This window comes from Penicilliopsis zonata, assembly GCF_001890105.1.
Source record: "Penicilliopsis zonata CBS 506.65 unplaced genomic scaffold ASPZOscaffold_2, whole genome shotgun sequence".
NCBI lineage: Eukaryota > Fungi > Ascomycota > Eurotiomycetes > Eurotiales > Aspergillaceae > Penicilliopsis > Penicilliopsis zonata.
Window position 1 is genome coordinate 1,994,737 of NW_019208912.1, and position 19,468 is coordinate 2,014,204.

At 50.9% G+C, this 19,468-nt stretch overlaps 8 protein-coding genes across 8 annotated transcripts; 3 read left to right on the top strand and 5 right to left on the bottom strand.

Moving 5' to 3' along the window:
- Positions 1-206: 206 nt before the first annotated feature.
- On the bottom strand, positions 207-1,556 carry ASPZODRAFT_139641 (hypothetical protein; the record flags this gene model as incomplete). The annotated part of the gene is made up of 5 exons (XM_022724574.1): positions 207-1,034; positions 1,101-1,215; positions 1,290-1,352; positions 1,416-1,504; positions 1,554-1,556. The coding sequence occupies 5 exons, from the start codon at positions 1,554-1,556 to the stop codon at positions 207-209; spliced, it is 1,098 nt and encodes a 365-aa protein (XP_022584849.1).
- A 667-nt stretch (positions 1,557-2,223) lies between these two features.
- On the bottom strand, positions 2,224-4,405 carry ASPZODRAFT_2117631 (hypothetical protein; the record flags this gene model as incomplete). Its single annotated transcript, XM_022727773.1, has 4 exons — positions 2,224-2,787; positions 2,854-3,465; positions 3,529-4,183; positions 4,246-4,405. The coding sequence occupies 4 exons, from the start codon at positions 4,403-4,405 to the stop codon at positions 2,499-2,501; spliced, it is 1,716 nt and encodes a 571-aa protein (XP_022584850.1). The 3' UTR covers positions 2,224-2,498.
- A 1,325-nt stretch (positions 4,406-5,730) lies between these two features.
- ASPZODRAFT_31187 (hypothetical protein) lies at positions 5,731-6,279 on the top strand (the record flags this gene model as incomplete). Its single annotated transcript, XM_022728215.1, has 1 exon — positions 5,731-6,279. A coding segment is annotated over one exon (549 nt), but the record flags the coding sequence as incomplete, so codon positions are not given.
- A 1,320-nt stretch (positions 6,280-7,599) lies between these two features.
- ASPZODRAFT_58010 (hypothetical protein) lies at positions 7,600-10,041 on the top strand (the record flags this gene model as incomplete). Its single annotated transcript, XM_022728735.1, has 4 exons — positions 7,600-7,998; positions 8,066-8,830; positions 8,889-9,035; positions 9,106-10,041. The coding sequence occupies 4 exons, from the start codon at positions 7,600-7,602 to the stop codon at positions 10,039-10,041; spliced, it is 2,247 nt and encodes a 748-aa protein (XP_022584852.1).
- Positions 10,042-10,493: 452 nt separating this feature from the next.
- On the top strand, positions 10,494-11,307 carry ASPZODRAFT_149689 (hypothetical protein; the record flags this gene model as incomplete). Its single annotated transcript, XM_022725513.1, has 2 exons — positions 10,494-11,222; positions 11,278-11,307. The coding sequence occupies 2 exons, from the start codon at positions 10,494-10,496 to the stop codon at positions 11,305-11,307; spliced, it is 759 nt and encodes a 252-aa protein (XP_022584853.1).
- A 516-nt stretch (positions 11,308-11,823) lies between these two features.
- Positions 11,824-12,669, bottom strand: ASPZODRAFT_139646 (hypothetical protein; the record flags this gene model as incomplete). Its single annotated transcript, XM_022724575.1, has 1 exon — positions 11,824-12,669. The coding sequence occupies one exon, from the start codon at positions 12,667-12,669 to the stop codon at positions 11,824-11,826; it is 846 nt and encodes a 281-aa protein (XP_022584854.1).
- Positions 12,670-13,321: 652 nt separating this feature from the next.
- On the bottom strand, positions 13,322-15,158 carry ASPZODRAFT_149690 (hypothetical protein; the record flags this gene model as incomplete). Its single annotated transcript, XM_022725514.1, has 4 exons — positions 13,322-13,559; positions 13,636-13,767; positions 13,830-14,816; positions 14,890-15,158. The coding sequence occupies 4 exons, from the start codon at positions 15,156-15,158 to the stop codon at positions 13,322-13,324; spliced, it is 1,626 nt and encodes a 541-aa protein (XP_022584855.1).
- A 1,225-nt stretch (positions 15,159-16,383) lies between these two features.
- ASPZODRAFT_128961 (hypothetical protein) lies at positions 16,384-17,722 on the bottom strand. Its single transcript, XM_022722163.1, has one exon. The coding sequence runs from the start codon at positions 17,614-17,616 to the stop codon at positions 16,654-16,656; it is 963 nt and encodes a 320-aa protein (XP_022584856.1). The 5' UTR covers positions 17,617-17,722; the 3' UTR covers positions 16,384-16,653.
- Positions 17,723-19,468: the final 1,746 nt, after the last annotated feature.

Consider the following 19,468-nt stretch of genomic DNA (forward strand, 5'->3'; position numbering starts at 1 on the left):
GTCTAATAGCTACAACTATTAAATCATAAATGCCTGGTGGTCACGTGGCAGTAGTTGCCCTAACTTTGGGGCGTTTACCTACTTAATTTGGATGAGCCTTTATACTCACGATATTAGGATGCATGAAATGAGCTAGAAATGACTTTAAACATTCTATCATCTTCTCTATAGTAAAATTCTTTGGCACACTCAGCCTCTTATTTCATCTAGTCCAACCGCAGATCGAGCTTCTTTCGCAGCGCGCCGCCAAAGCGATGGAACAGAACCGGCAGAGGGACCATTGCCAGAGTGATGAAGCCGAGAAGCGAGTTCCCCCATCCATAGTTGGGGGACTTGTACATCTCCGGCCCAGCCAGGGGCATCAGCGCCCCCATCAGGGAGCGGGTGACGACCAGGGCCGCCATGGCAGACGCCGCGTATCGCGGGTACGAGTCGATCACGTACGTCTGCATGGTGTTGTAGATACCGACCATGCCGAACGCAAAGGGGGCGAGTCCGATGATGGGCACGATCCAGTGGGTGTGGGCCTGCACCGCCCAACCGTACCAGAAGAACGAGACGGGGATGAAGCCCGAGAAGAAGATGGAGATCGACAGCCGCATCTCCGGCTCGTAGATGCCGTTGTTGCGCGCCTCCAGCTGGGTGACCACCCGGTCGCTGAACATGCCAAACACAATCTGTCCCAGGATGAATCCGACTCCGAGTCCGAGGTAGGAGAGTCCGCTGTTGCCCGTGCTCCAGCCGTATCCTCCCAGAACAGGTCCCAGGACCGGTCCAACCAGGATCCCTGAGGAATATGCCGTCATCGCTAGGCCGCGCTGCTTGGCCACAAATAAATCTGCTAACACGCCGCTCCCTGTCGTGAGACAGGCTGAACCGCCAATTCCTGTCAGGAAGCGAAAGGCAATCAAGGTCGAGATGTTGGGCGCGAGCGCACAGCCGATCTGGAAGGCCACAAATTCCACATTGGCCGCGCTGAGGATAACCCGCCGTCCGAACATCTCGCTTAGCGAGGAGATAAACATGGGACCTGTCTATTGTAATTTCTGAGCGGGGGCAACTTATATAATGTAACGCTTTTTCCGGGAATAGATGCATACTGTATACCCGAACAGGTAGCCCGTCACCGAGAGAGTTCCCAGTATGGTCGATGTAACTCCAAATTCCTTCTCAGCATATGGCACAGCTGGAGAGAAGACAGACGATGTGAACGGACTATTGGAGAGAGAAAAGAGACACAAATTAGATGACGTCTTCCTTTCTTTCGGCTATAACGAGGTGGTTCATACCTGATCAAAGTGATCGTGCTTATCAGAAGCATAAGAAACCATTTTCGAGACGGATGGTAGTTCCTGGCATTTATCAATTTATGAATACAAGCATAGACATAGATATGTCTACTCCTTCTTTCTGACCTGGGGTTCATGGGATCATCTTGGCTCTCCCATCCAACAATGTTATTATCCAAGTCCATCAGAGGATATTCTTCTTTTTTAGCCACAGTCTGGAGAGATCAGCAGGTGGTAGAGCTCATGTCATTGTAATTGACCTACCATGTTGTCCTCTAATGATAGGATATGTATGTATATACAATCTCACGTATTTGGGAGCTTGATGGTGACCAGATCGATGGCGCACACAACTTATATAATAACACACGTAAGGGGCCTCGGACTTTGGATTAATTCCATGATTTATCCAGTAATCTCCACGGCAGAGTCAATACCGATTTGCTCAGAGTCAGAAGTCGGCACTCGGATATGTAAGACCCGAATTTTGGGTTAGCGCCACAGGACACATACTCATCACATCCTTTTTTCAGGAGGATGGACCGAATCACTGGCTGCACTTTTTTTGTAGCCTGGCCAGAACCTACAAAAGATCATCGAAGTTCATCAGTTCCCCGGCTATTGCATCGAAGTCAGTCAATTCCCCCCTAAAGTCATAGTCATTGATCTCCATGGGTCGTTCGATGTGAAAAGGTCGTGCTTCCAGATACTGGACTGGTGCATCTGATGGACATATCCGAGGTTGGTGTAGGCCTTTAAGGGACGGCATGTCGATGAGGTCGATTGGGGGCATGTTCTCTGCCACATAGCCTGGTAAAGGACGTTCTGATGGCTGGGACGTGGCGGTATGCCCAGCTACATTTGAGAGCGGCATCTTCATTGCACTCCGTACGTCAGCTGAGTTGTTGATTGGGTTTGACTCTAAGCGAGAGGGTATAGCAAAATTCTTCTCCGCCAATGCAACAGTATAGGAATCGTCAGGCTCATCAGCGACAACTCTATCGTCTTTCTCGGGTATATATGACTGAATGCCTCGTGCTGGGTCAGAAAGCGGAGCAACTAAGATCTATGAGAGTTAGCTGGAAAACGAGGGGAAGAAATACTTGAAGGTTTTCAGAATGCGTAACTACCATTAGAACGACATAGAGTCGCCGGGCATGGAATAGATGAGGGCATAGGTAACGAATCAGCCTGATTGCTGTTTCCAATTCAGACATGGGGAAAATCCAAGCTCTTGGAGCCAGCGACGACGTAGATCAACGATAAGGCAGCTGTGCAGCACATGTATACCATTCTGTAGTGAGTGCCAATAAGAAGGTCGCGGCGGTGCATATCCTCTGCAAGACGAATAAGATCGTGACTAGCATTGACACATGCGGACGCATATATTCGGAACTCGTTTCCCGCTTCACCGTTTTGATCGAGTAGGTAGTGCAGAAAAGGTCGGTAGAGAAGGATCTTGACATGAGTATAGGCGATACATAGCTCATATTTCGCTCTGTAGGGAACAGTATCAGTATGTAGATCATTTGACAACATAGAAGTCCCGGTCTACCGAGCTCACCTTTCTAAACACGGGATTCCCTTTTCTTTTCCTAAAATATAGCCTGCGGGCAATGAGGCTGCCCATTTCTGGAGTTCTCTTTCGAAATTGAATATTGTCTCGCTGCTGACCAGGTGGCTCGGGGAACTACCATCGTGCCTCTGTTTAATACAGCTTGAAGGGTAAAGCGCCTTTGTGATTTGGTCGGAAATTTTCTGTAACTTCAACAGAGCAATGAATCCGAAGATTTCCCATGCTTGGTTCGACGATGGCCCCGTCATCGTCGAGCCGGCCTGAGCCTCGAGAACCGTGCAAAGGTACTCGGCATCATTCTCATCGATACCACTTAGACGTGGAACACCACATATCGACGCGGTAATTGAAACAAGCTGTCTGATGGATAAAAGTAGTCGCTGCTTAACCTCTGTAACCATTTTGCTGTCTCTTGCACAGGCTCTACCACAGTTCATGCGGATGACCAGGGAGAGAGCATGGGAGAGGTAGGTGTAGCAGCAAGACATCCTCTCGGTGTTGAGAAGAAAGAGATTCATGTAGAAGATCGCTTGCAGCGTGACTGCATCATTACAGTCCTGAAGATCCACAAGATTGCGGCACACGGCAAAATAGTTCCTTCTAGTCTTGTTAGTCTTATCTTGCTAAAGGAGAGCTTGAGTATTGGGTGGCAATTAGGCATACCCCTCCGCAATTGGATCGAATGCTTGGTCAGTGGCTCTCTCAAACAGGGAGCCGAGCGCCATGAGAGAGTAGACCAGTGGGATATGGCGTCGCTCCTCCTCTCCATAGTCGCACCGCTGTAAGATATATAATAAGTAAAAGACCGAATAGAAGGTTGGTCGATGAAGGACTGGGTAGAGCAGATAGCTGTCCAATGCAAGCCTTATCAAGTGTTCTGCCCGATCCCTTGCGGGGAGCGATACCGTATCGATTGATGCATCTCCACCGCCGCGCGGGAAGAGTTTCGTACGTGGCTCTCGCCTGGTTAACAATCTGCTATCAACATCCATACCAGGCCAGGCGCCGAATTCGGTCTTGAGAAATTCAATAAAGGAACGGTCCGCAGACGACTCCCCATACCGCGCCTCGCCCTGACTCTGGGTATCATTAGGGGAGAGGTTCAAGGCTGGTGACTTTGATGGACTCGCGCCTGTATTGGCTGCTATTATTGGCGGCCCTGGGAGGATGTGGTGTGCTTCTCCAGGCAGCAATTCCCTCGCAGTGGGCGTTGCCTGCTGGGACTCTTCAATAGCCTTGAGCCTCTTCTCCAACTGCTCGAGTCGTTCAGCCGCTGGCGGAACTTTCCGCTTGCGACGCGATTCAGGATACACGCAGTCTAAGCGGCGGTCAACGAAAACAACACATCTCAATATCACAGAGCCCTATTTCCAGAGATACCGTTGAACGAGGTCCGACAGTGTCCGCATGGCGTTGCGCCATCACATTTAATTTTCATCTGGCGACACAGCCCGCATGCCTGTCGTGTCCGTTCTTTAGGTCGACTATCTGTGGGCGGCGAATCTTTATTTGCAGGAGGTGGTTGCACATGGTGAAACATCATGAACAGGTTACACTTGACTCGTGGAGAGATGGTTCTTAAATGAATCGTTGGACAAGTGCGAGCTGATGATTTGGGGCCGACAGTTGACTAGAGGATAGAAAGGCTTATTAAGCAGTCTTTGCCTAAGGCCAAAACATCACGTGTCCGTGGTGGTCACGTCCGAGAGACGACGACGTCGACAAAAACCACAACAGCAACATTCGGTTCTTGTTTTATCTTCTCTCCAAGACCATGCCTTGTCCATGGGCTTCTTTTACTTGTTCTTCTTCTCCAGAACACCTATTCTCTGATTGTATCAATGATCTTGATAGAGGGCTACCCCGCATCTATAACAGTCAGAATCCCAGGATACTCCAACATACAAGGGCGTAAAAAGTCCAAAGGACTGATCAACCAGCTTATCAGATTCTAGGTGCAGACTATTCCTCTATTTGATCTTGGTTAGACCTCCAACTGCGCAATACGAGAAACTATTGGGTAGACGCCCACGAAGTACTGCAAGGACTGGAGAGCTGCAGCCTTGCGAACCCTGCAACACTGTCCAATGACTTAATTCCACGTGTACAGCTACAGCGAGATAGTGAGGAGGCATATATAAGGAGGGGAAAATAAATATTGGACTCAGACGGGGTCAAATCCACAAATATGGTGATATTCTTTTACTGCTCCTTTTCTTCACGACGACATCATGGAGATGAACCAAGAACTAAATACTTCAGGTCTATCCCCTGTTACCCCACAGTTCAAGTGCGAAGAATGTGATCAAGATCAAGAGACATTTGTGACAGTGAAAGCTCTCAAGGAGCATCAGCAAGCTTTTGGTCACGAGCCTTGGCCGTGTCATTTATGTACGGAAAGGTTTATGACTTTCAGGTCTCTACACGAACATCGCATAGTACATGATGACCATAAACAAGCAAAAGCACCAGTAACAGTTTCAGCTCCATCCGAGTCCACCAATGGAGTACTTTCAGTGCAGCAAGCGATACCGGTGGAGATCGAAGATCTCATAGACGGTATGGTATTCTTGTATTCATTTGATCTCCTGCTGAACAGGTCATATTTCTCGAATATGGACCTCATTCATCTCAAACCACGTTTCAGGGTTGGCCGTGACAATTCTCAGCCCTGCAAGACAAGACAAGGTCTTTCAGTGTCTGCTCTCCCGATGCCACTCGTACGACCGACTCCGGGCACAGAACTACACTCTGGCAGAGAATGAAATAGGGGGAGGCTATCGACACTCGAGAATACCTGTTCTTAGCAGATCAGCCTTCTGTAAAATCCCAGAAGCAGCTCCTGGCCTGGCGCCCCCGATGCGGAGAAGAGCTGTTGCTCTGAGCTGCAATATGGCCCGGTGTCATAACGCCCGGGAAGAACTGATTCATCTCAGTGCTGTGGATTTCCTCACTGGCGAGGTCCTCGTCAATAAAATTGTGAAAACGAGGAATAAGCCTCGCAATTGGCGAGCCAGTGTTACCGGCATGACAGCTGCTTTGATGGCTGAAGCGGCAGCGGCGGGACAAGCGCTTCCTGGATGGCCCGTTGCGCGCGAGGCCCTGTTCCAGTATATCGACAGCGAGACGGTCCTCGTCGGACACATGCTTCAGTATGATCTCAACCTTTTGGGGATTCTGGCCTCGCGAGTTGTCGACTCAGATATTTTGTCCGGGGAAGCGCTGTTTGGTGACTCCCCATTGATTCGTCCTTTTCGACAAGTCTGGAGGAGCCCAGGGAGGCTATCGAGCCAGCTTCTTCGTGGGAGTGATCAACCATACGAAGATCCTATTTCTAGCTGTCTGGAGCGTGCCATGGAGACAAGAGAGGTCGTGCTGCAGTACCTCCAAACCCCGAAAGTCTTCGAGCAGTGGACCCGCAGGCATTGTTTGAAAAAGAGAGATAAGAATAGAGAGAAAGAGCGAAGCAGAAAGAAGATCAAGCAAGCCAAGAAAGCCAAAAGGGCCGAGAGGAAGGCAGAGAACCTGCAAAAACAAAGATCTGGAGCTAGCATTGCATTGCACATGAATTAGCTGCTGTCTGCTATAGTGTATGTAGGAGACCCTCTAGGACTGGCTCATGATGATGGATCTAGTCCCTACTAGTCAGAAGCATTGACTCCTTAGCACCTTGACTTCTCTGACTCTCTCGCTCTCTCGCTTGAAGGATGGTATCAGTAAAATGACCTATCAACACCACTGCCGCACCGATGAAGTATATTGACACTTCCTCCTAAGGCTAGCGAGACTAATTTCTGATTCGTCACTTGGTGAGTAGGGAGCAACTGGGCTGAACCAGTTCAAGGTTGCCACCGGACTCCAGCGGACGTTGTCTGACATCTTCACCGAGACAACCTTCAGCCACCCCTCTTACTACCTTGCCTTGCAGGTGCCATTACCACTGAGGACGGCCGTAGGAATAATGTGGAACGCGTCGGATCCGAAGCTCATATTGGGAGCGGTATAGACCAGGCAGGCATCATCAGACATTTCAGCGTGGCCAATGCCACCAGCGGGAATGTGCTGCGCTGCGACTTCTGGCTTGGGACTGGGCAGTGTGTGCCAGGCTAAGTCTTCATTGAATGCTTACACAAAGCACGTCCAAGTAACATGTCAGATATTTTCTTTCAATTCTGACGGAGTCTCTTCCATACCTGACATCTAGATTGCTGTACCCACGCGCGATAACGACACCGCCACACTCACATCAAGCAAGTTTAAGGTTAAAAGACTAATCAGGTCTCGTATTGGGTCGGGGTATGTGTTTGCTGCCTTGAGTGGGCGCCATCTGCATCACTTCTCTAGCAGAGACCTCTCGATTGGTCTGTGTAAATCCCTCACGGACCAGGTGGTGATGTCGTAAGCAGCCATTGGCCTCGCGGGTTTGTATGAGGGATATCATAGGATCAATGAGAATCTTGAAGGTTATCAGTGGTATAGATCTGCTATCTGATCCAATGAATTTTTGGATATCATACCGTCTATTATCCAAATGTGTGATGCGATGCATGTCTGTCAGTTTCATCCGAGGAATGACAGACACATTTACGCAATGATAAGACTGCCGGGCTCACCTTCATGATACGAGGCAGTATATAAAGACTTCTCGTTATTTCCTTTCGCGTTCCCGATGGTATAACCGGCTCTTTCGTTCTAGAGCACCGCCAATTGCAGGGCGCCTGACTCCCGCCCACCATGAAGGAAACGACCATCACGATTGCCGATGATCGAGTGCAGAGAGAGCCGACGTCGGACGGGATCTACAACATTCGCTCGCACCTCGAAGATGAAGATCCCGTGCTGCGCAAACCGGGTGATTTCAAGCAGAAACAGGTCTTCAAGGGGAAAGTCCTGCTGTGGCTCGCATACCAGTCTATCGGCGTCATCTATGGCGACATCGGCACGAGCCCACTGTATGTTTATTCGTCCACTTTCACCGCACCGCCGTCCCATCGGGACCTTGTCGGCGTGCTGTCCATCATTATCTGGAGTCTGTTCATGATGGTCACCGTCAAGTACGTGCTTGTCATCCTGCGTGCGGACAATGACGGAGAGGGCGGAACTTTCAGCACGTACTCCCTGCTCTCTCGCTATGTATGTATAACCGCTACCAGACGACGCTAGGAGGTTGATCCGTGGTTGATTCTTCTTTCTGTCTCAGATGAACATAACCCATCGGGATCCCAGAGAATCGTCGCTGGTGCAGATCCAGCGGCATCGCTCGGGCGATCTCGAATGGGCCGGTAAGCGCGTCCGGCACACTCTCGAGTCAAGCGGAATCGCTAGAGGCATCCTCAAGGTGGTGGGGGTACTGGCGGTGACGATGGTCTTCTCGGATGGCCTCCTCACCCCGGCACAATCGGTTCTAGGGGCCGTACAAGGCATCGAAGTCGTCTCGCCGAACATTTCCAAGAGCACGATCGTCGGCGTCACCGACGCTATTCTCGTTCTCCTCTTCTTGATCCAGCCGCTAGGGATCACCAAGATTAGCTTTGCCTTTGCCCCGATCATCATCATCTGGCTTGGGTTCAACGCTGTCTTTGGCGTTTATAACCTGGTCAACTATGATGCGACTGTCTTCAAGGCCTTCAATCCCGGGTACGCCTTTGAGTTTTTGATCCGACACAGGCGTGAAGGCTGGAGGATGCTAGGAGGCGTGCTCCTTGCCTTCACCGGCGTGGAGGCCCTCTTTGCGGATCTAGGAGCTTTCAGCCGTCGGGCTGTTCAGCTGAGCTGGCTTTGTTATACATTCCCGTGTCTCTTGTTGGCATACATTGGCCAAGCTGCATATATCAGCGTCCACCCAGAAGCCTACTCAAACCCATTCTTCAACGCAGCACCACCGGGTACTATATATCCGGCCTTGGTCATTGCAATCCTTGCAGCAATTGTTGCTTCACAGGCCATCATTACCGCGACCTTTCAGGTATTCTGGATTCAATTGCTCCGTCGTTTGATATCTTCCTTTCGCTGACTTGAAGTAGCTTCTGTCCCAAATAATGAAGCTTTCGTACTTCCCTCAAATCAAAATTGTTCATACGTCGGACACCTTCCACGGACAGCTCTATATTCCGATCGCAAACTGGCTGTTGATGATCGGTACCATTCTTATCGCCTCGATTTATAACAACGTAAGCCTTGAATTTGCTTTCCTTCATTCTTGTAAGGATGATTGGGTTTCGGTTTCTAACAGTGGTCCAGACCACCTCTCTCGGCAATGCATATGGTGTATGCGTCATGTTCGTCACATTCTTCGACACTTGTATGGTCTCGCTGGCGGCCATGTTTGTCTGGCGCGTGAGCCCGTACATGGTTTTCCTTCCATGGCTGACCATTGCGTGCCTCGACGGAGCGTATCTCTCTTCGGCGCTGAACAAGGTCCCCGCGGGCGCCTGGTTCACCATTACCCTGGCAGCAGTTTTGGCCATGATTCTTCTGCTGTGGAGATTCGGCAAGGAGCAGCAGTGGGCGGCAGAGGCAGAGGATCGGTTCCCGACTTCGCATTTTGTTGCTAGCACATCTGATGGGCAGCTCCGTCTGACCGACCGGTTCGATGGTACCTCAATCAGTACGACTCGCGGGCTAGGGATTTTCTTCGACAAGGCCGGGGAAACGACGCCGATCGTTTTCAGCAACTTTGTACTCAAGCTCACGGCCATCCCCGAGGTATCCGTCTTCTTCCACCTGCGGCCGCTGGAGGTTCCGTACGTCGCGTTCGAGGATCGGTATGCGGTGTCGCGGCTCGCCATCCCCAACTGCTATCGTCTAGTCGTCAGATATGGATACAACGATGAGATTATCACGCCCGACCTAGCTTCGATCATCGTGGAGCAGGTACGCCGATACCTGCTCAACGATGAGAAAACCACGCCCGACGGCATCTCCAACACCGACTCGGACAATCCGCCAGAGAAATCGGCTCATCCCGAGGTGGTCAGACTGGAGGCCGCATACGCCCACAAAATCCTTTACATTCTCGGAAAGGAGGACATGAAGATCAAAGACGAGACGAACCTGTTCCGGAAACTTCTTCTGCGCGTTTTCCTGTGGATTCGACACAACACCAGAAATAAGATGGCCAATCTGCGGATTCCCCCCGACAGGGTGATTGAAGTTGGGTTTTTGAAGGACATCTAGCTGTCTCTTGAGACGCCCTTGTTATAAACGTGGTCAATGATGAATAATATGTTTCTGTTCAGTATGAAACACACCAAGTAAGCAACGACTCGAATAACAAAAGGCATTGGCAGGAAGAAGCGATACAAGAGGGGAAGGGGCGTGCCCTAAGAATCTTGCCCTAACTCTCTTTCCGGTAATATCACGTGTTGAGCTGTCTCTAGCCAATCAAAAGCGAAATATCACCCTCGGGGTGACCCCACACCGACGCCTAAGGAATCCTTCCCCTAAGCCAAAAAGGGACCCTTCCTGAGCCCTAAGTCAGTCAGCAGGCCAGCGTATATAAACCGAATCCTGCTTTTTCCCTCCTTTTCCCCCCCCCCTCGAGTCCCCCTTTCTCATCTGACTTACTACTGCTTACGTCTCTCAAGCGAAAGGTTCTACCAAGTACCTTGAACTTACCATCCTTCATCATGTCCTTCTCCGACGAGCTGTGTGCCAAGTACCCCTCCCTCCGCAAGTACGACGACGACGACTACCCAGAGTCTCACGATGGACGTGAAGCCGCCCTGTTGCGCCATATCTACTCGCTGCCCTCCCTGGAGGATCTACGCGGTAACCCCTCGGCGCTGATGGGTGCGATGGATGAGTTCGCCGCCCAGCAGGACTTCCTGATCAGCATCGGGAGCGACAAGGGGCCCAAGCTGGCCGACCTCATCGCTACGCACAAGCCAGCCGTCGTGGTCGAGTTGGGCGGGTATGTAGGCTACTCTGCTATTGCGTTTGCCCAGGCGATGCTCGCCGCTGCCTCGCCCGAGCAGAGGTCGAACCTTAGACTGTGGAGTCTGGAGTTTGACCCGCTCGTCGCGTCGATTGCGATGAACTTCATCGAGCTGGCGGGTCTGAGTGATATTGTTAAGGTCGTCGTCGGTCCAGCCGCCCGGTCCCTCAAGAGGCTCAGCGATGAGGGGAAGCTGGGTGGTGGTAATACCATCGACCTCCTCTTCCTCGATCACGATGAGAGTCTCTACGTCCCCGACTTGAAGGTCTGCGAGGAGCTCCAGCTGCTCGGCACCGGATCTCTCATCGTGGCTGATAACATGATCCGGCCTGGGGCACCAGGGTATCGTGAGTATGTGCGGGGGCATGCTGATTGGGAGAGCTGGATTATTAAGGGATTGGTCATGCCTGGCGAGTTTGGGGTGAGTTCATACTTGTTCTAACTGGGGTCGTTTTGATGCTGATGGAAATACACAGGACGAGATTGAGGTTTCCAAGGTCAAATAAATTGTCTGATAGATGGATCCCAGCTGGACTTGTCTCTCAGGTCATCACACTGGAGGCGTAATCATATATACGAGGAATATATTCATCTATTTCGTTTCATCATGTTGCGGTTCATTGAGTCTATCTACCGTCATTCATGGGGATTTAACATACTCCTATGCCTAGAGGTTTATCTCTACACATTCCCTCTATCCTCCCATCAATAGTCACCAATATTACACACATCTCACCCCTCTACTATGCCAAGTTTTCGAAATCGAGGGCCATCTATTTTCCGCTTGTTATGATCTACATAATTACCCATTTTCAGGGTCTCTTTCTGCGACTTTATTGGCTTCTCCCTGTGCTTCCATCAAGAGCTGCCCAACGCAGCTGTATAAGCTTCATTGTAAGAACCAATTATATATTATCAGTAGCTAGATACAGTCCATCAATTCTATTCGCCTTCTATCATTGAGAAAACACTATCATCCTTCCATATATAGATAAAGTCTCCCTTCCGCAGATCACGAATGATTATAATTTGGAAGAGCGCTGAGTTGGCTGACTCCACAACCATTTCAAGGCATCCGTGTATCGTTTCTCATCTGCAGAGAGATGCGCGCAATGCCCGGTATCATCATAGACAATCTCCTCCACCTCCCAGCCCTTGTTCCGAGCCTCGAGGGCATGATCGTGCACCTCCTTCCAGATGATCTGCGTGTCCGTCTTGGAGTAAATGTAGCAGACCGAGACTCCCGCTTCATTCTTAGACGGTACTCCGGCTATTAACGACCCATCCAGTAGGATCTTGCACATCGCGCTTTGGGGGTTCTCTTTCCCCAGTGCAAACCCCGTCCAGATCGGAAGTAAGACAACATGCGCTAGGACCGAAGCTGCGAGGCGGGATGAAGGGCGTCGCCCTGTCACGATCCCCTTGTGTGTTTGCCAGTAGGTCTTGTCGTCTGGCGCGCTGTCGAGCATCATCCCCACAAGAGGTAGGCGGTTTGTGGAATTCCCCCGAAGCTCGAGAAGCATTTGCACGGCACTGAGACATCCGCCGTTCGACAGGAGATGTAGCATGATCCTCGGTGAATCACCCTCTGCCAGCGTCTCCCGCACGACCTGGGCGGCAGGTCGGATCGTCGCTCGCTGGTGCGCGTAAGAGCTGACCAGCATCGCTGCCGCCGTCTCAACCAGCAAGATCCGAGCCCCGACTGCGACAGTAGTCCTGTGGAGAGTAAGATACTTGATAATGTGCTGTGGGCGCGCGCCCGTCCAGCTACACACAATGACCAGTTCTCCGGGAGTCGGGTTATCAGGCGTAAACAGCCATGTCCGATTATTCAGGCTCGTAAAGCCGGGAAATCTCTCGGTCGTCATTTTTTCCCCCCTTCGATCTCCTTGATGAATGCTGGAGACGGAGTGTGACAGCGTGCGGTTTCTGCATCGTTTGAGACAGCTAGTAGCGTCTAGCCTCGCCTTTTTATGCCGTGGTGGGTAGCTGGCTGAGCTTCGCCTCGGTTATTCGCTAGTCGTAGACCTGGTGGAATGGCTAGCTGAGGGTGTGATGAGTTGTTCTTGGCGCCTAAAAATATGCAGCTTTCCTCTCCTCCGTACCTATGATGCATAGACAAAAAATAGAGCTGTCCAGCTGAATAGAATACCGCTTCTGTGTCAGAAAGAGCAGCCCTGTGTTCTCGGGTTCACAAACTGAGAATAATTCCTCCCCATGGCTATCATTGACGGGAGTCTGGGTATTTTCGACGGAGAATTCCGTCTTCTTCAGATCTCTCATCAAATGGCAAAGCTCTCGTTTCCACGACGTCTGCGAAACCATCTTCTATCTGTTCGTCTGTCGAAGTTTGACTCTTAAGGGGTCGCAGCAGTGCCAGTCACGCGTTGCCTCACATGACCGCGAAACTCACCGACTTTTTCTTTCTCTGATATGAAGAAAACTTCAAGTTCCTCTTGTTAAGCTACAAGAGACACTTCAGTCTATCAATTCGTTTCTCATTATATATAACTGATTGCTTTATACACATCCTTTGGTCGAGACAGCTGCAGAGCCTGCCAGCTGGCTCTTCGCCCGCAGCCATGGTCCGTATATACGAAATACAACGGGGATGGGAATCATCACTGTTGCCAGACAGCCCAACAGGGTCCCAGCCCACTGCACACCCAGGTTCTCCATGAGCTGTTTTGAGAAGAGAGGGAACGAGCACCCGATCGCCGATCGCAGGATGGTGTTGGCCGCAATGGTGGAAGCCGCTCTAGTCGACGAGTTAGCTTTCTTTCTTTCCAATTGAACGTCGATAGAATTAGCTAATAGACAGGAGAGACGCTTACAAGGTGGGATAGCAGTCAACGATATAGTTGAAGCACTGCAGGAAGATGCAGAAGCTACCGAATCCGATAAACACCCCGGCGGCGGTCGGTACCATCCAGTGGATGGAGGAGGTGTACCCCGTCCAACCGAACCTGCAAGCAAGTATCAATCAATATAAAGAACTTATAAAGGGAGCAAGAAGGGGAAGGCCTACCAGAACATGCCGATTGTGAACATAACCGCGCCCAAGATCGCCGGAGGAAGACGCCATTCCGGGATGGGCCGGTTGTTGTTGGCGGCAAGCTTGAGGGCATATGATTTCTGCAGACACAATGCATAGGCGCCTCCCACGAGCTCACCGACGATCAGCCCGTTGAAGGCTAGACCTCCCACCCCCATACTCATCCCATACACTCCTTCGAAGACGACGGGATACGCTCCCAAGAGGGCATAGATGAGGCCGTACACAAAAGAAATATAGAGTGAAACCAAGAGCAGAATTGGCTCCGTAATGAGCATTCGCAAGGGCCGTGTGAAGTTCTTCTGAACCAGCTCATGAATGTCGATTTCGACTTCATCTTGTTTGGCGTGAATCCCCCAATTGCGTGTCTGGCGTCGCAAGGTTGATGCTTTATTAACTAGGATGACGGGGGCGTAAGTCTCCTTATATAAGACGAGGAGGAGCATGAAGCTGGTAAACAGCATGATGGCAGAGATGTATAGCGTCCAGCGCCATCTTAGTGGACTCGTGGCAATGAATCCCCCGACAAAGGGGGCCGCGAAGGGTCCGACAAAGACCGCCATGCAGAATACCGACATGATCACGCCTCGTTGTCGGTTGTTGAAGAGGTCCGCAAATGTAGCGGGGACGATTGCCAGTGGGCTGGCGGAAAAGACACCGCTGAAAAACCGACACAGCATGATTGTCTGGATGTCCTTGCCCACCGCAGATCCAAGGGTGAAGATTGAACTGCCGAAGAGCCCGACACACAGCGGTAGCCGTCGGCCGATGAGCTCGGATGCTGGCGCCCAGAAGGTCGGGCCGGCAGCAAAACCCAGCACAAACAGGGTGACACCAAGTATGCTGACTTCTTCACTCACATTGAACTCTTCGCTGACCTGAGCGGCTGTTGTGGAGAAGATGGCACTGGTAAAGGCTCCGGCAAACGTTGAAAAGCAGAGAATCCCTGCCATTACAGCCCTGCATCGACGAGTAGCATCAGCATAAGGAAGTGCCATGAGGAGAGGGAAGGAGGTGGAACAGAATAGCATACCTCCTGCTCATCGGCCAGTTGTGAGGATGTAATGGATCATCCGGGCCATCGAATTCCACCACGTATTCCTCTGGGTCAGGGAGCATGCGCGGGTATTGCTTCCCTCCTCCCATGGGCAGCCATTGATCCTGTGGCACTGGGCCTCGTGTCGACCCGACGGTCACCCTCTGTTGCAGCCGTGAGGTCTCGATTCGTGATAATTCCACCGGTTGCAAAGTTTCGCCTGCAGCTGTTGCATCAGATGAATATGCGACTTCTGAATCGTCCATGTCTTCCATCGTTCGGTAGCGTGCAAGCTCCTTATCGGAATGATACGGTTCTGTGCCGATCGGGTCGGTACCATGGATATTTCCTTCCATTCTTTGCTGACCAGAGGCGATTAGGATCCAACTGACTGATCGAATTCTGACAGGACCTACCTGGGTACTCCATCACGACCTTATATTATAGTCCATTCCCACAACCCGACACCCTTCCAGGGGGAAAGGAAAAAAGTGGACCTTGTCCTTTTCTTTCCGCTGTCTGCTTTCTGCCCCCATTCTGTGATATCACTAGCATGGTGGTTGAACACGTTAGATAAAAAATCTCCGGCATCTCCATCACAGTTTCCCGTGTCTTGCCGAGCACGGCCGTCAGTTCCGGGTTATATGAGCCTCGAAGGTACAGCCACAGAACCCGCGAGTCAGTCCCTAAACCCACCAGGACCACTGTCCAGCGCATACAACGTGCATGTGGAACGCGGAATGGTATCCGTTATTGTCCAACTTCATCGTCGCCAGGACGGGTACGCTCGGCGTTGTGGCTGATTAAGAAACCCATCAACCTGCAGGTTTTGGCCCTGGGCTGATAAGCACTCACCATCCTCCCTGTTCTCATTAGGTTAGGAATGCCATCCGTCAGTTCCGAGTGTCAGAACTAAGGCATTAAGCTTGTTTTTGCTTTTTTTTTTATCTTCCCTTGTTTTTTTCCCGTGGGCCGTGGCGTCAAGCAGTCGGCTCGCCGATCCGCCTTGAATAACCGAGAGTAGCCGTCCAGGACACTCAACGTTCGGAGCCGGAATACTTTGGGGACTTTTTTGGAAGTAGAGATGAAATTACATCTGGCTTGTCAATCACCTCTTTATATATGGGCTCCAACCCTTAAAGATATGGGAGTCAGACTACTGACAAAGTAGGCCGACCCTTCCAAATGCTGCAGCCGGGCTTCTTACTATATTGATAAATATCTATACAGCAAAAGATGGTGAATAGTCAATCATAGCTATACTTACAGTAGTTGTGACTGGGGTATTATTGACAAGATCCTGTGCTCTAGTACTGCTTTATAAGTACTTGAAATGAAGGCTCATCCAGGAAGAAACCGAAATGTACAAAGTGTCTTGATGGACTGTGATATGCTAATCCCCTTACTGTCATCACATAATAGTCAAGGTACAGTATATGATGTACTTGATTTATAGGGATGCTGGTTTGCTAGTGAAACTACCTAGTCTGGACCTATAGCCCTATATTAGAGCCCTTTTATTGACATTCTATACATGATAATAATTCCGCCTAGCATCTTACCCTCTAGGAAGACTATATAGGGCTTCCTTTGAGAGAAAAGAAGACTATAAAAAGTATTTACCTAGTGGCTATGGTTTTAGATGAATGTGTGGGTTAGGAGGGGAAAGGGTGTCCTTAGATGCAGATAGTTGCTTAGAGCAAGAATATTCAAGGAAGAGTAATGAAATGGTGAAAATATTATATTGTGAAGCATTCAGTATTATGCAAAAAGAACAGTGACAATAGCCCTCCAACCCTGCGCAAAAACGGCATCTGGAATGTCGACATTCTTGTCCGTGATCGACCACTCGAAATATTGATCCATCCCTTGAACGGCCAGAGGATCCCCGTTTACCAAGACCCAGTCTGGATCCAGCTCATGCATGAATGGCGAGGGCAGCGTCCACGGAAACACACTGAGACCCAGATCCCTCTCGACCTCGTCCCTGGCTGCAGCTAGGCGTTCCCGGGTGACTCCCCGGATATGCGTGTGGACCTGGCAGCAGGTGGGCACCTCCGGGGTGAAGTAGACGATGGGACGGCCGTCGGAGGTGGTGAAGTCTTTGGTGGCCTGGACGATGGCCGCAGCGACGGCGCACATCTTGCGCCATTTGCGCTCGAACGTGCCGATGTTGAGGTTGAAGGCACGCTCACAGTCGATGAGGACCGGGTAGGAGGTGACCATCCAGCCGCCGAGTCTGCGCTGCCAGAGCGCGGCTTCGGCCATGAAGGCAGCGTCGGAGCTGGCGAGGACACAGCCGACCGTGCCGCGGAGGCCCTTGTAGAGACTCACGTAGACGGAGTCGAAGAGGCGGGCGAGGTCCGCAAAGGGTCTGTTGTAGAAGGGCTGGATCTCCCACAATCGCGCCCCGTCAAGATGCAGCCGGATGTTCGCCGCTCGGCACAGGCGCGAGATCTGCACGAGGTCGTCGTAGGGGTACGTCTGGCATCCGAGATGGCGGTTCGGCAGCTCCAGCAGGATGACGGCGGGTCGTTCGTCTGCCGGTCGACGTGTCACGACCTGGATATCTGCGACCGTCGGGACGTGGACGGGAGACGTCCCGATGAAGCTGCGCTGAAGCTGGAACACCTCGGCGTATGCGTTGCTCTCCGCCGTCTCCGGATGCGAGCGACAGTGCCACGCGACGCGCTGGTTGTTGGCCCGGTCGCACCAGATCTTCATCGCCGCGAGTTGTGCCTGGATCCCCGTGATGAAGTATGTCCCCTTTGTCTTGCCGAGGAGCGTGGCGATGTGCTGTTCGAAGTGCTGCTTGTGCACGCCGCGCCCGTAGCCGTCGCGGTCGATCAGCTCGGTCGGGATGCTCAGCAAGGACGAGCGCTGGGTGACGACATCTTGTCCGAGACGTTGAATGAGGTAGTTCTCAGGGGATGTCGTGTATTCGAGCGTCTCTTGCAGCAGCCGGACGGGTTCGTCGTCTTCGTGGCCGGGGGCCAACCTCAGCGGAGACATTTTACTGAGGAGTGTCAGGAAGTAGGGGGTAATGTCAGGCTTATCAAGAGCATTTCTAGGCAGCAGGATAGTCGCCAATCAGTTGAGCTCTTCTAGCCTTTGTAATCGCCTAGACCATGTTCTACCGGGTATATCTAGTAGTAATGGTCAGCATAGGACAGTAGTGAGTACAATAATATAAGATTATATTAACTATAATAGATGTATACCTTTAGGTACTCGCTATTGTGTAGTGTATCTTGAATGTCTAAAAGACTTTAATCTGAAGAAGTCCAAGGTGGAGGTACTTCTAGAGAAGAATAAAAATCAAGAATGATTCTTTAATATCTAGCTATACCATACCAACAAAAAGCAGTTTCTAGATGAGGACCTGCCATCAAAGAAAATTCTTAAGCACCAAGTCCTAAGTATCTAAAATTAAATATTATAAGATGCCAGGGTGCACTCCTATTCACATCTCACTTCTATCTGAGAGCAAAGAGCCCCTCGCCGGCGCCCCTCACCATACTACAACAACAGCACCAAGGTCTTGATGCCGATGCTGATATACCTAAAAAATTCATATATAATGAAAAAAAATTTCTTCAGTCTCTCTCTCTCCTTCTTTCCTTTATTCTCTCCTCTGGCAACATGTCAAAAGATTAATATCAACATCATGGATATTAATAAAATTGTTAACGTGGATATGATGCCGGGCATCAGCCATGGCCAGCCTCTATATCTCTCTCGTCTTTTGCCCCAAGTTAGAGGGGGAAATATGCTCTTCTTGTAAGCTCACTATTCCACCACCCCACGACGAAAATCGAGAGAAGCCAGGTCTTCAGGATTGACGGCTGCAGGGCTCCTGAGCAGGGAAACCAGGGAAAGGGATTCGATCTCATCATCAGAACCAGAGAAATGGACTATTGCGCCCACAAGCATATAGTCTGTCCCGTCTCGCCTCCCATCAACGATTTGGCTGGAAGGTGGCCTGCTGTAAGTCCTTCTCAATGTCTTCTTACTCCGACAAGTAGGCAGAGCACACAGAAAATGAGCTAACGGGCCCATAAGGACTCTGTTGTGGCGTTCACCATCCCCAATGACGACGTACCTGTCTTTGCAATCCGTTCGTCGATCGATTACCTCTACAGTCGATCTTATGACAGTATCTGCACCGTAGCGAAGACTACTGGAGCGACCATCAGACCCAACCTGCAGCCTGCTACGTTCCACTCTGCGATATTTCTGGCAGCCAGCATCTTGCAGATCGAGCAACTTCGGTCCGAGTCCAAGAGACACTTCATGCACGCCTTTGAATTCCATCTCGGCAATTCCTATGCCGCGGTTCTCGAGGTAGCCACCGTGATTTTTAACTCGAAGTCCAGATACATGAAGGAATTGCAGAATCTCATCGTCAAGATGACCTTCCCATGGTTCCACAAGCTAATGATGGATGAGGGTTTCCAGGAGGTGCTGCGCAAGGTGCCTGGATATGCGGTTGATCTGCTGGTTTACGTAGCCTCTGCCATCTCGCGCGTCCCGCAGCCTGTTTTGCAAGCCGGCGGTTCTTCGACTTCCGGTGTTC

Coding starts and splice junctions, on each gene's coding strand:
- ASPZODRAFT_128961 (XM_022722163.1), bottom strand. CDS start 17,616: ATGAAGATCTGGTGCGACCGGGCCAACAACCAGCGCGTCGCGTGGCAC.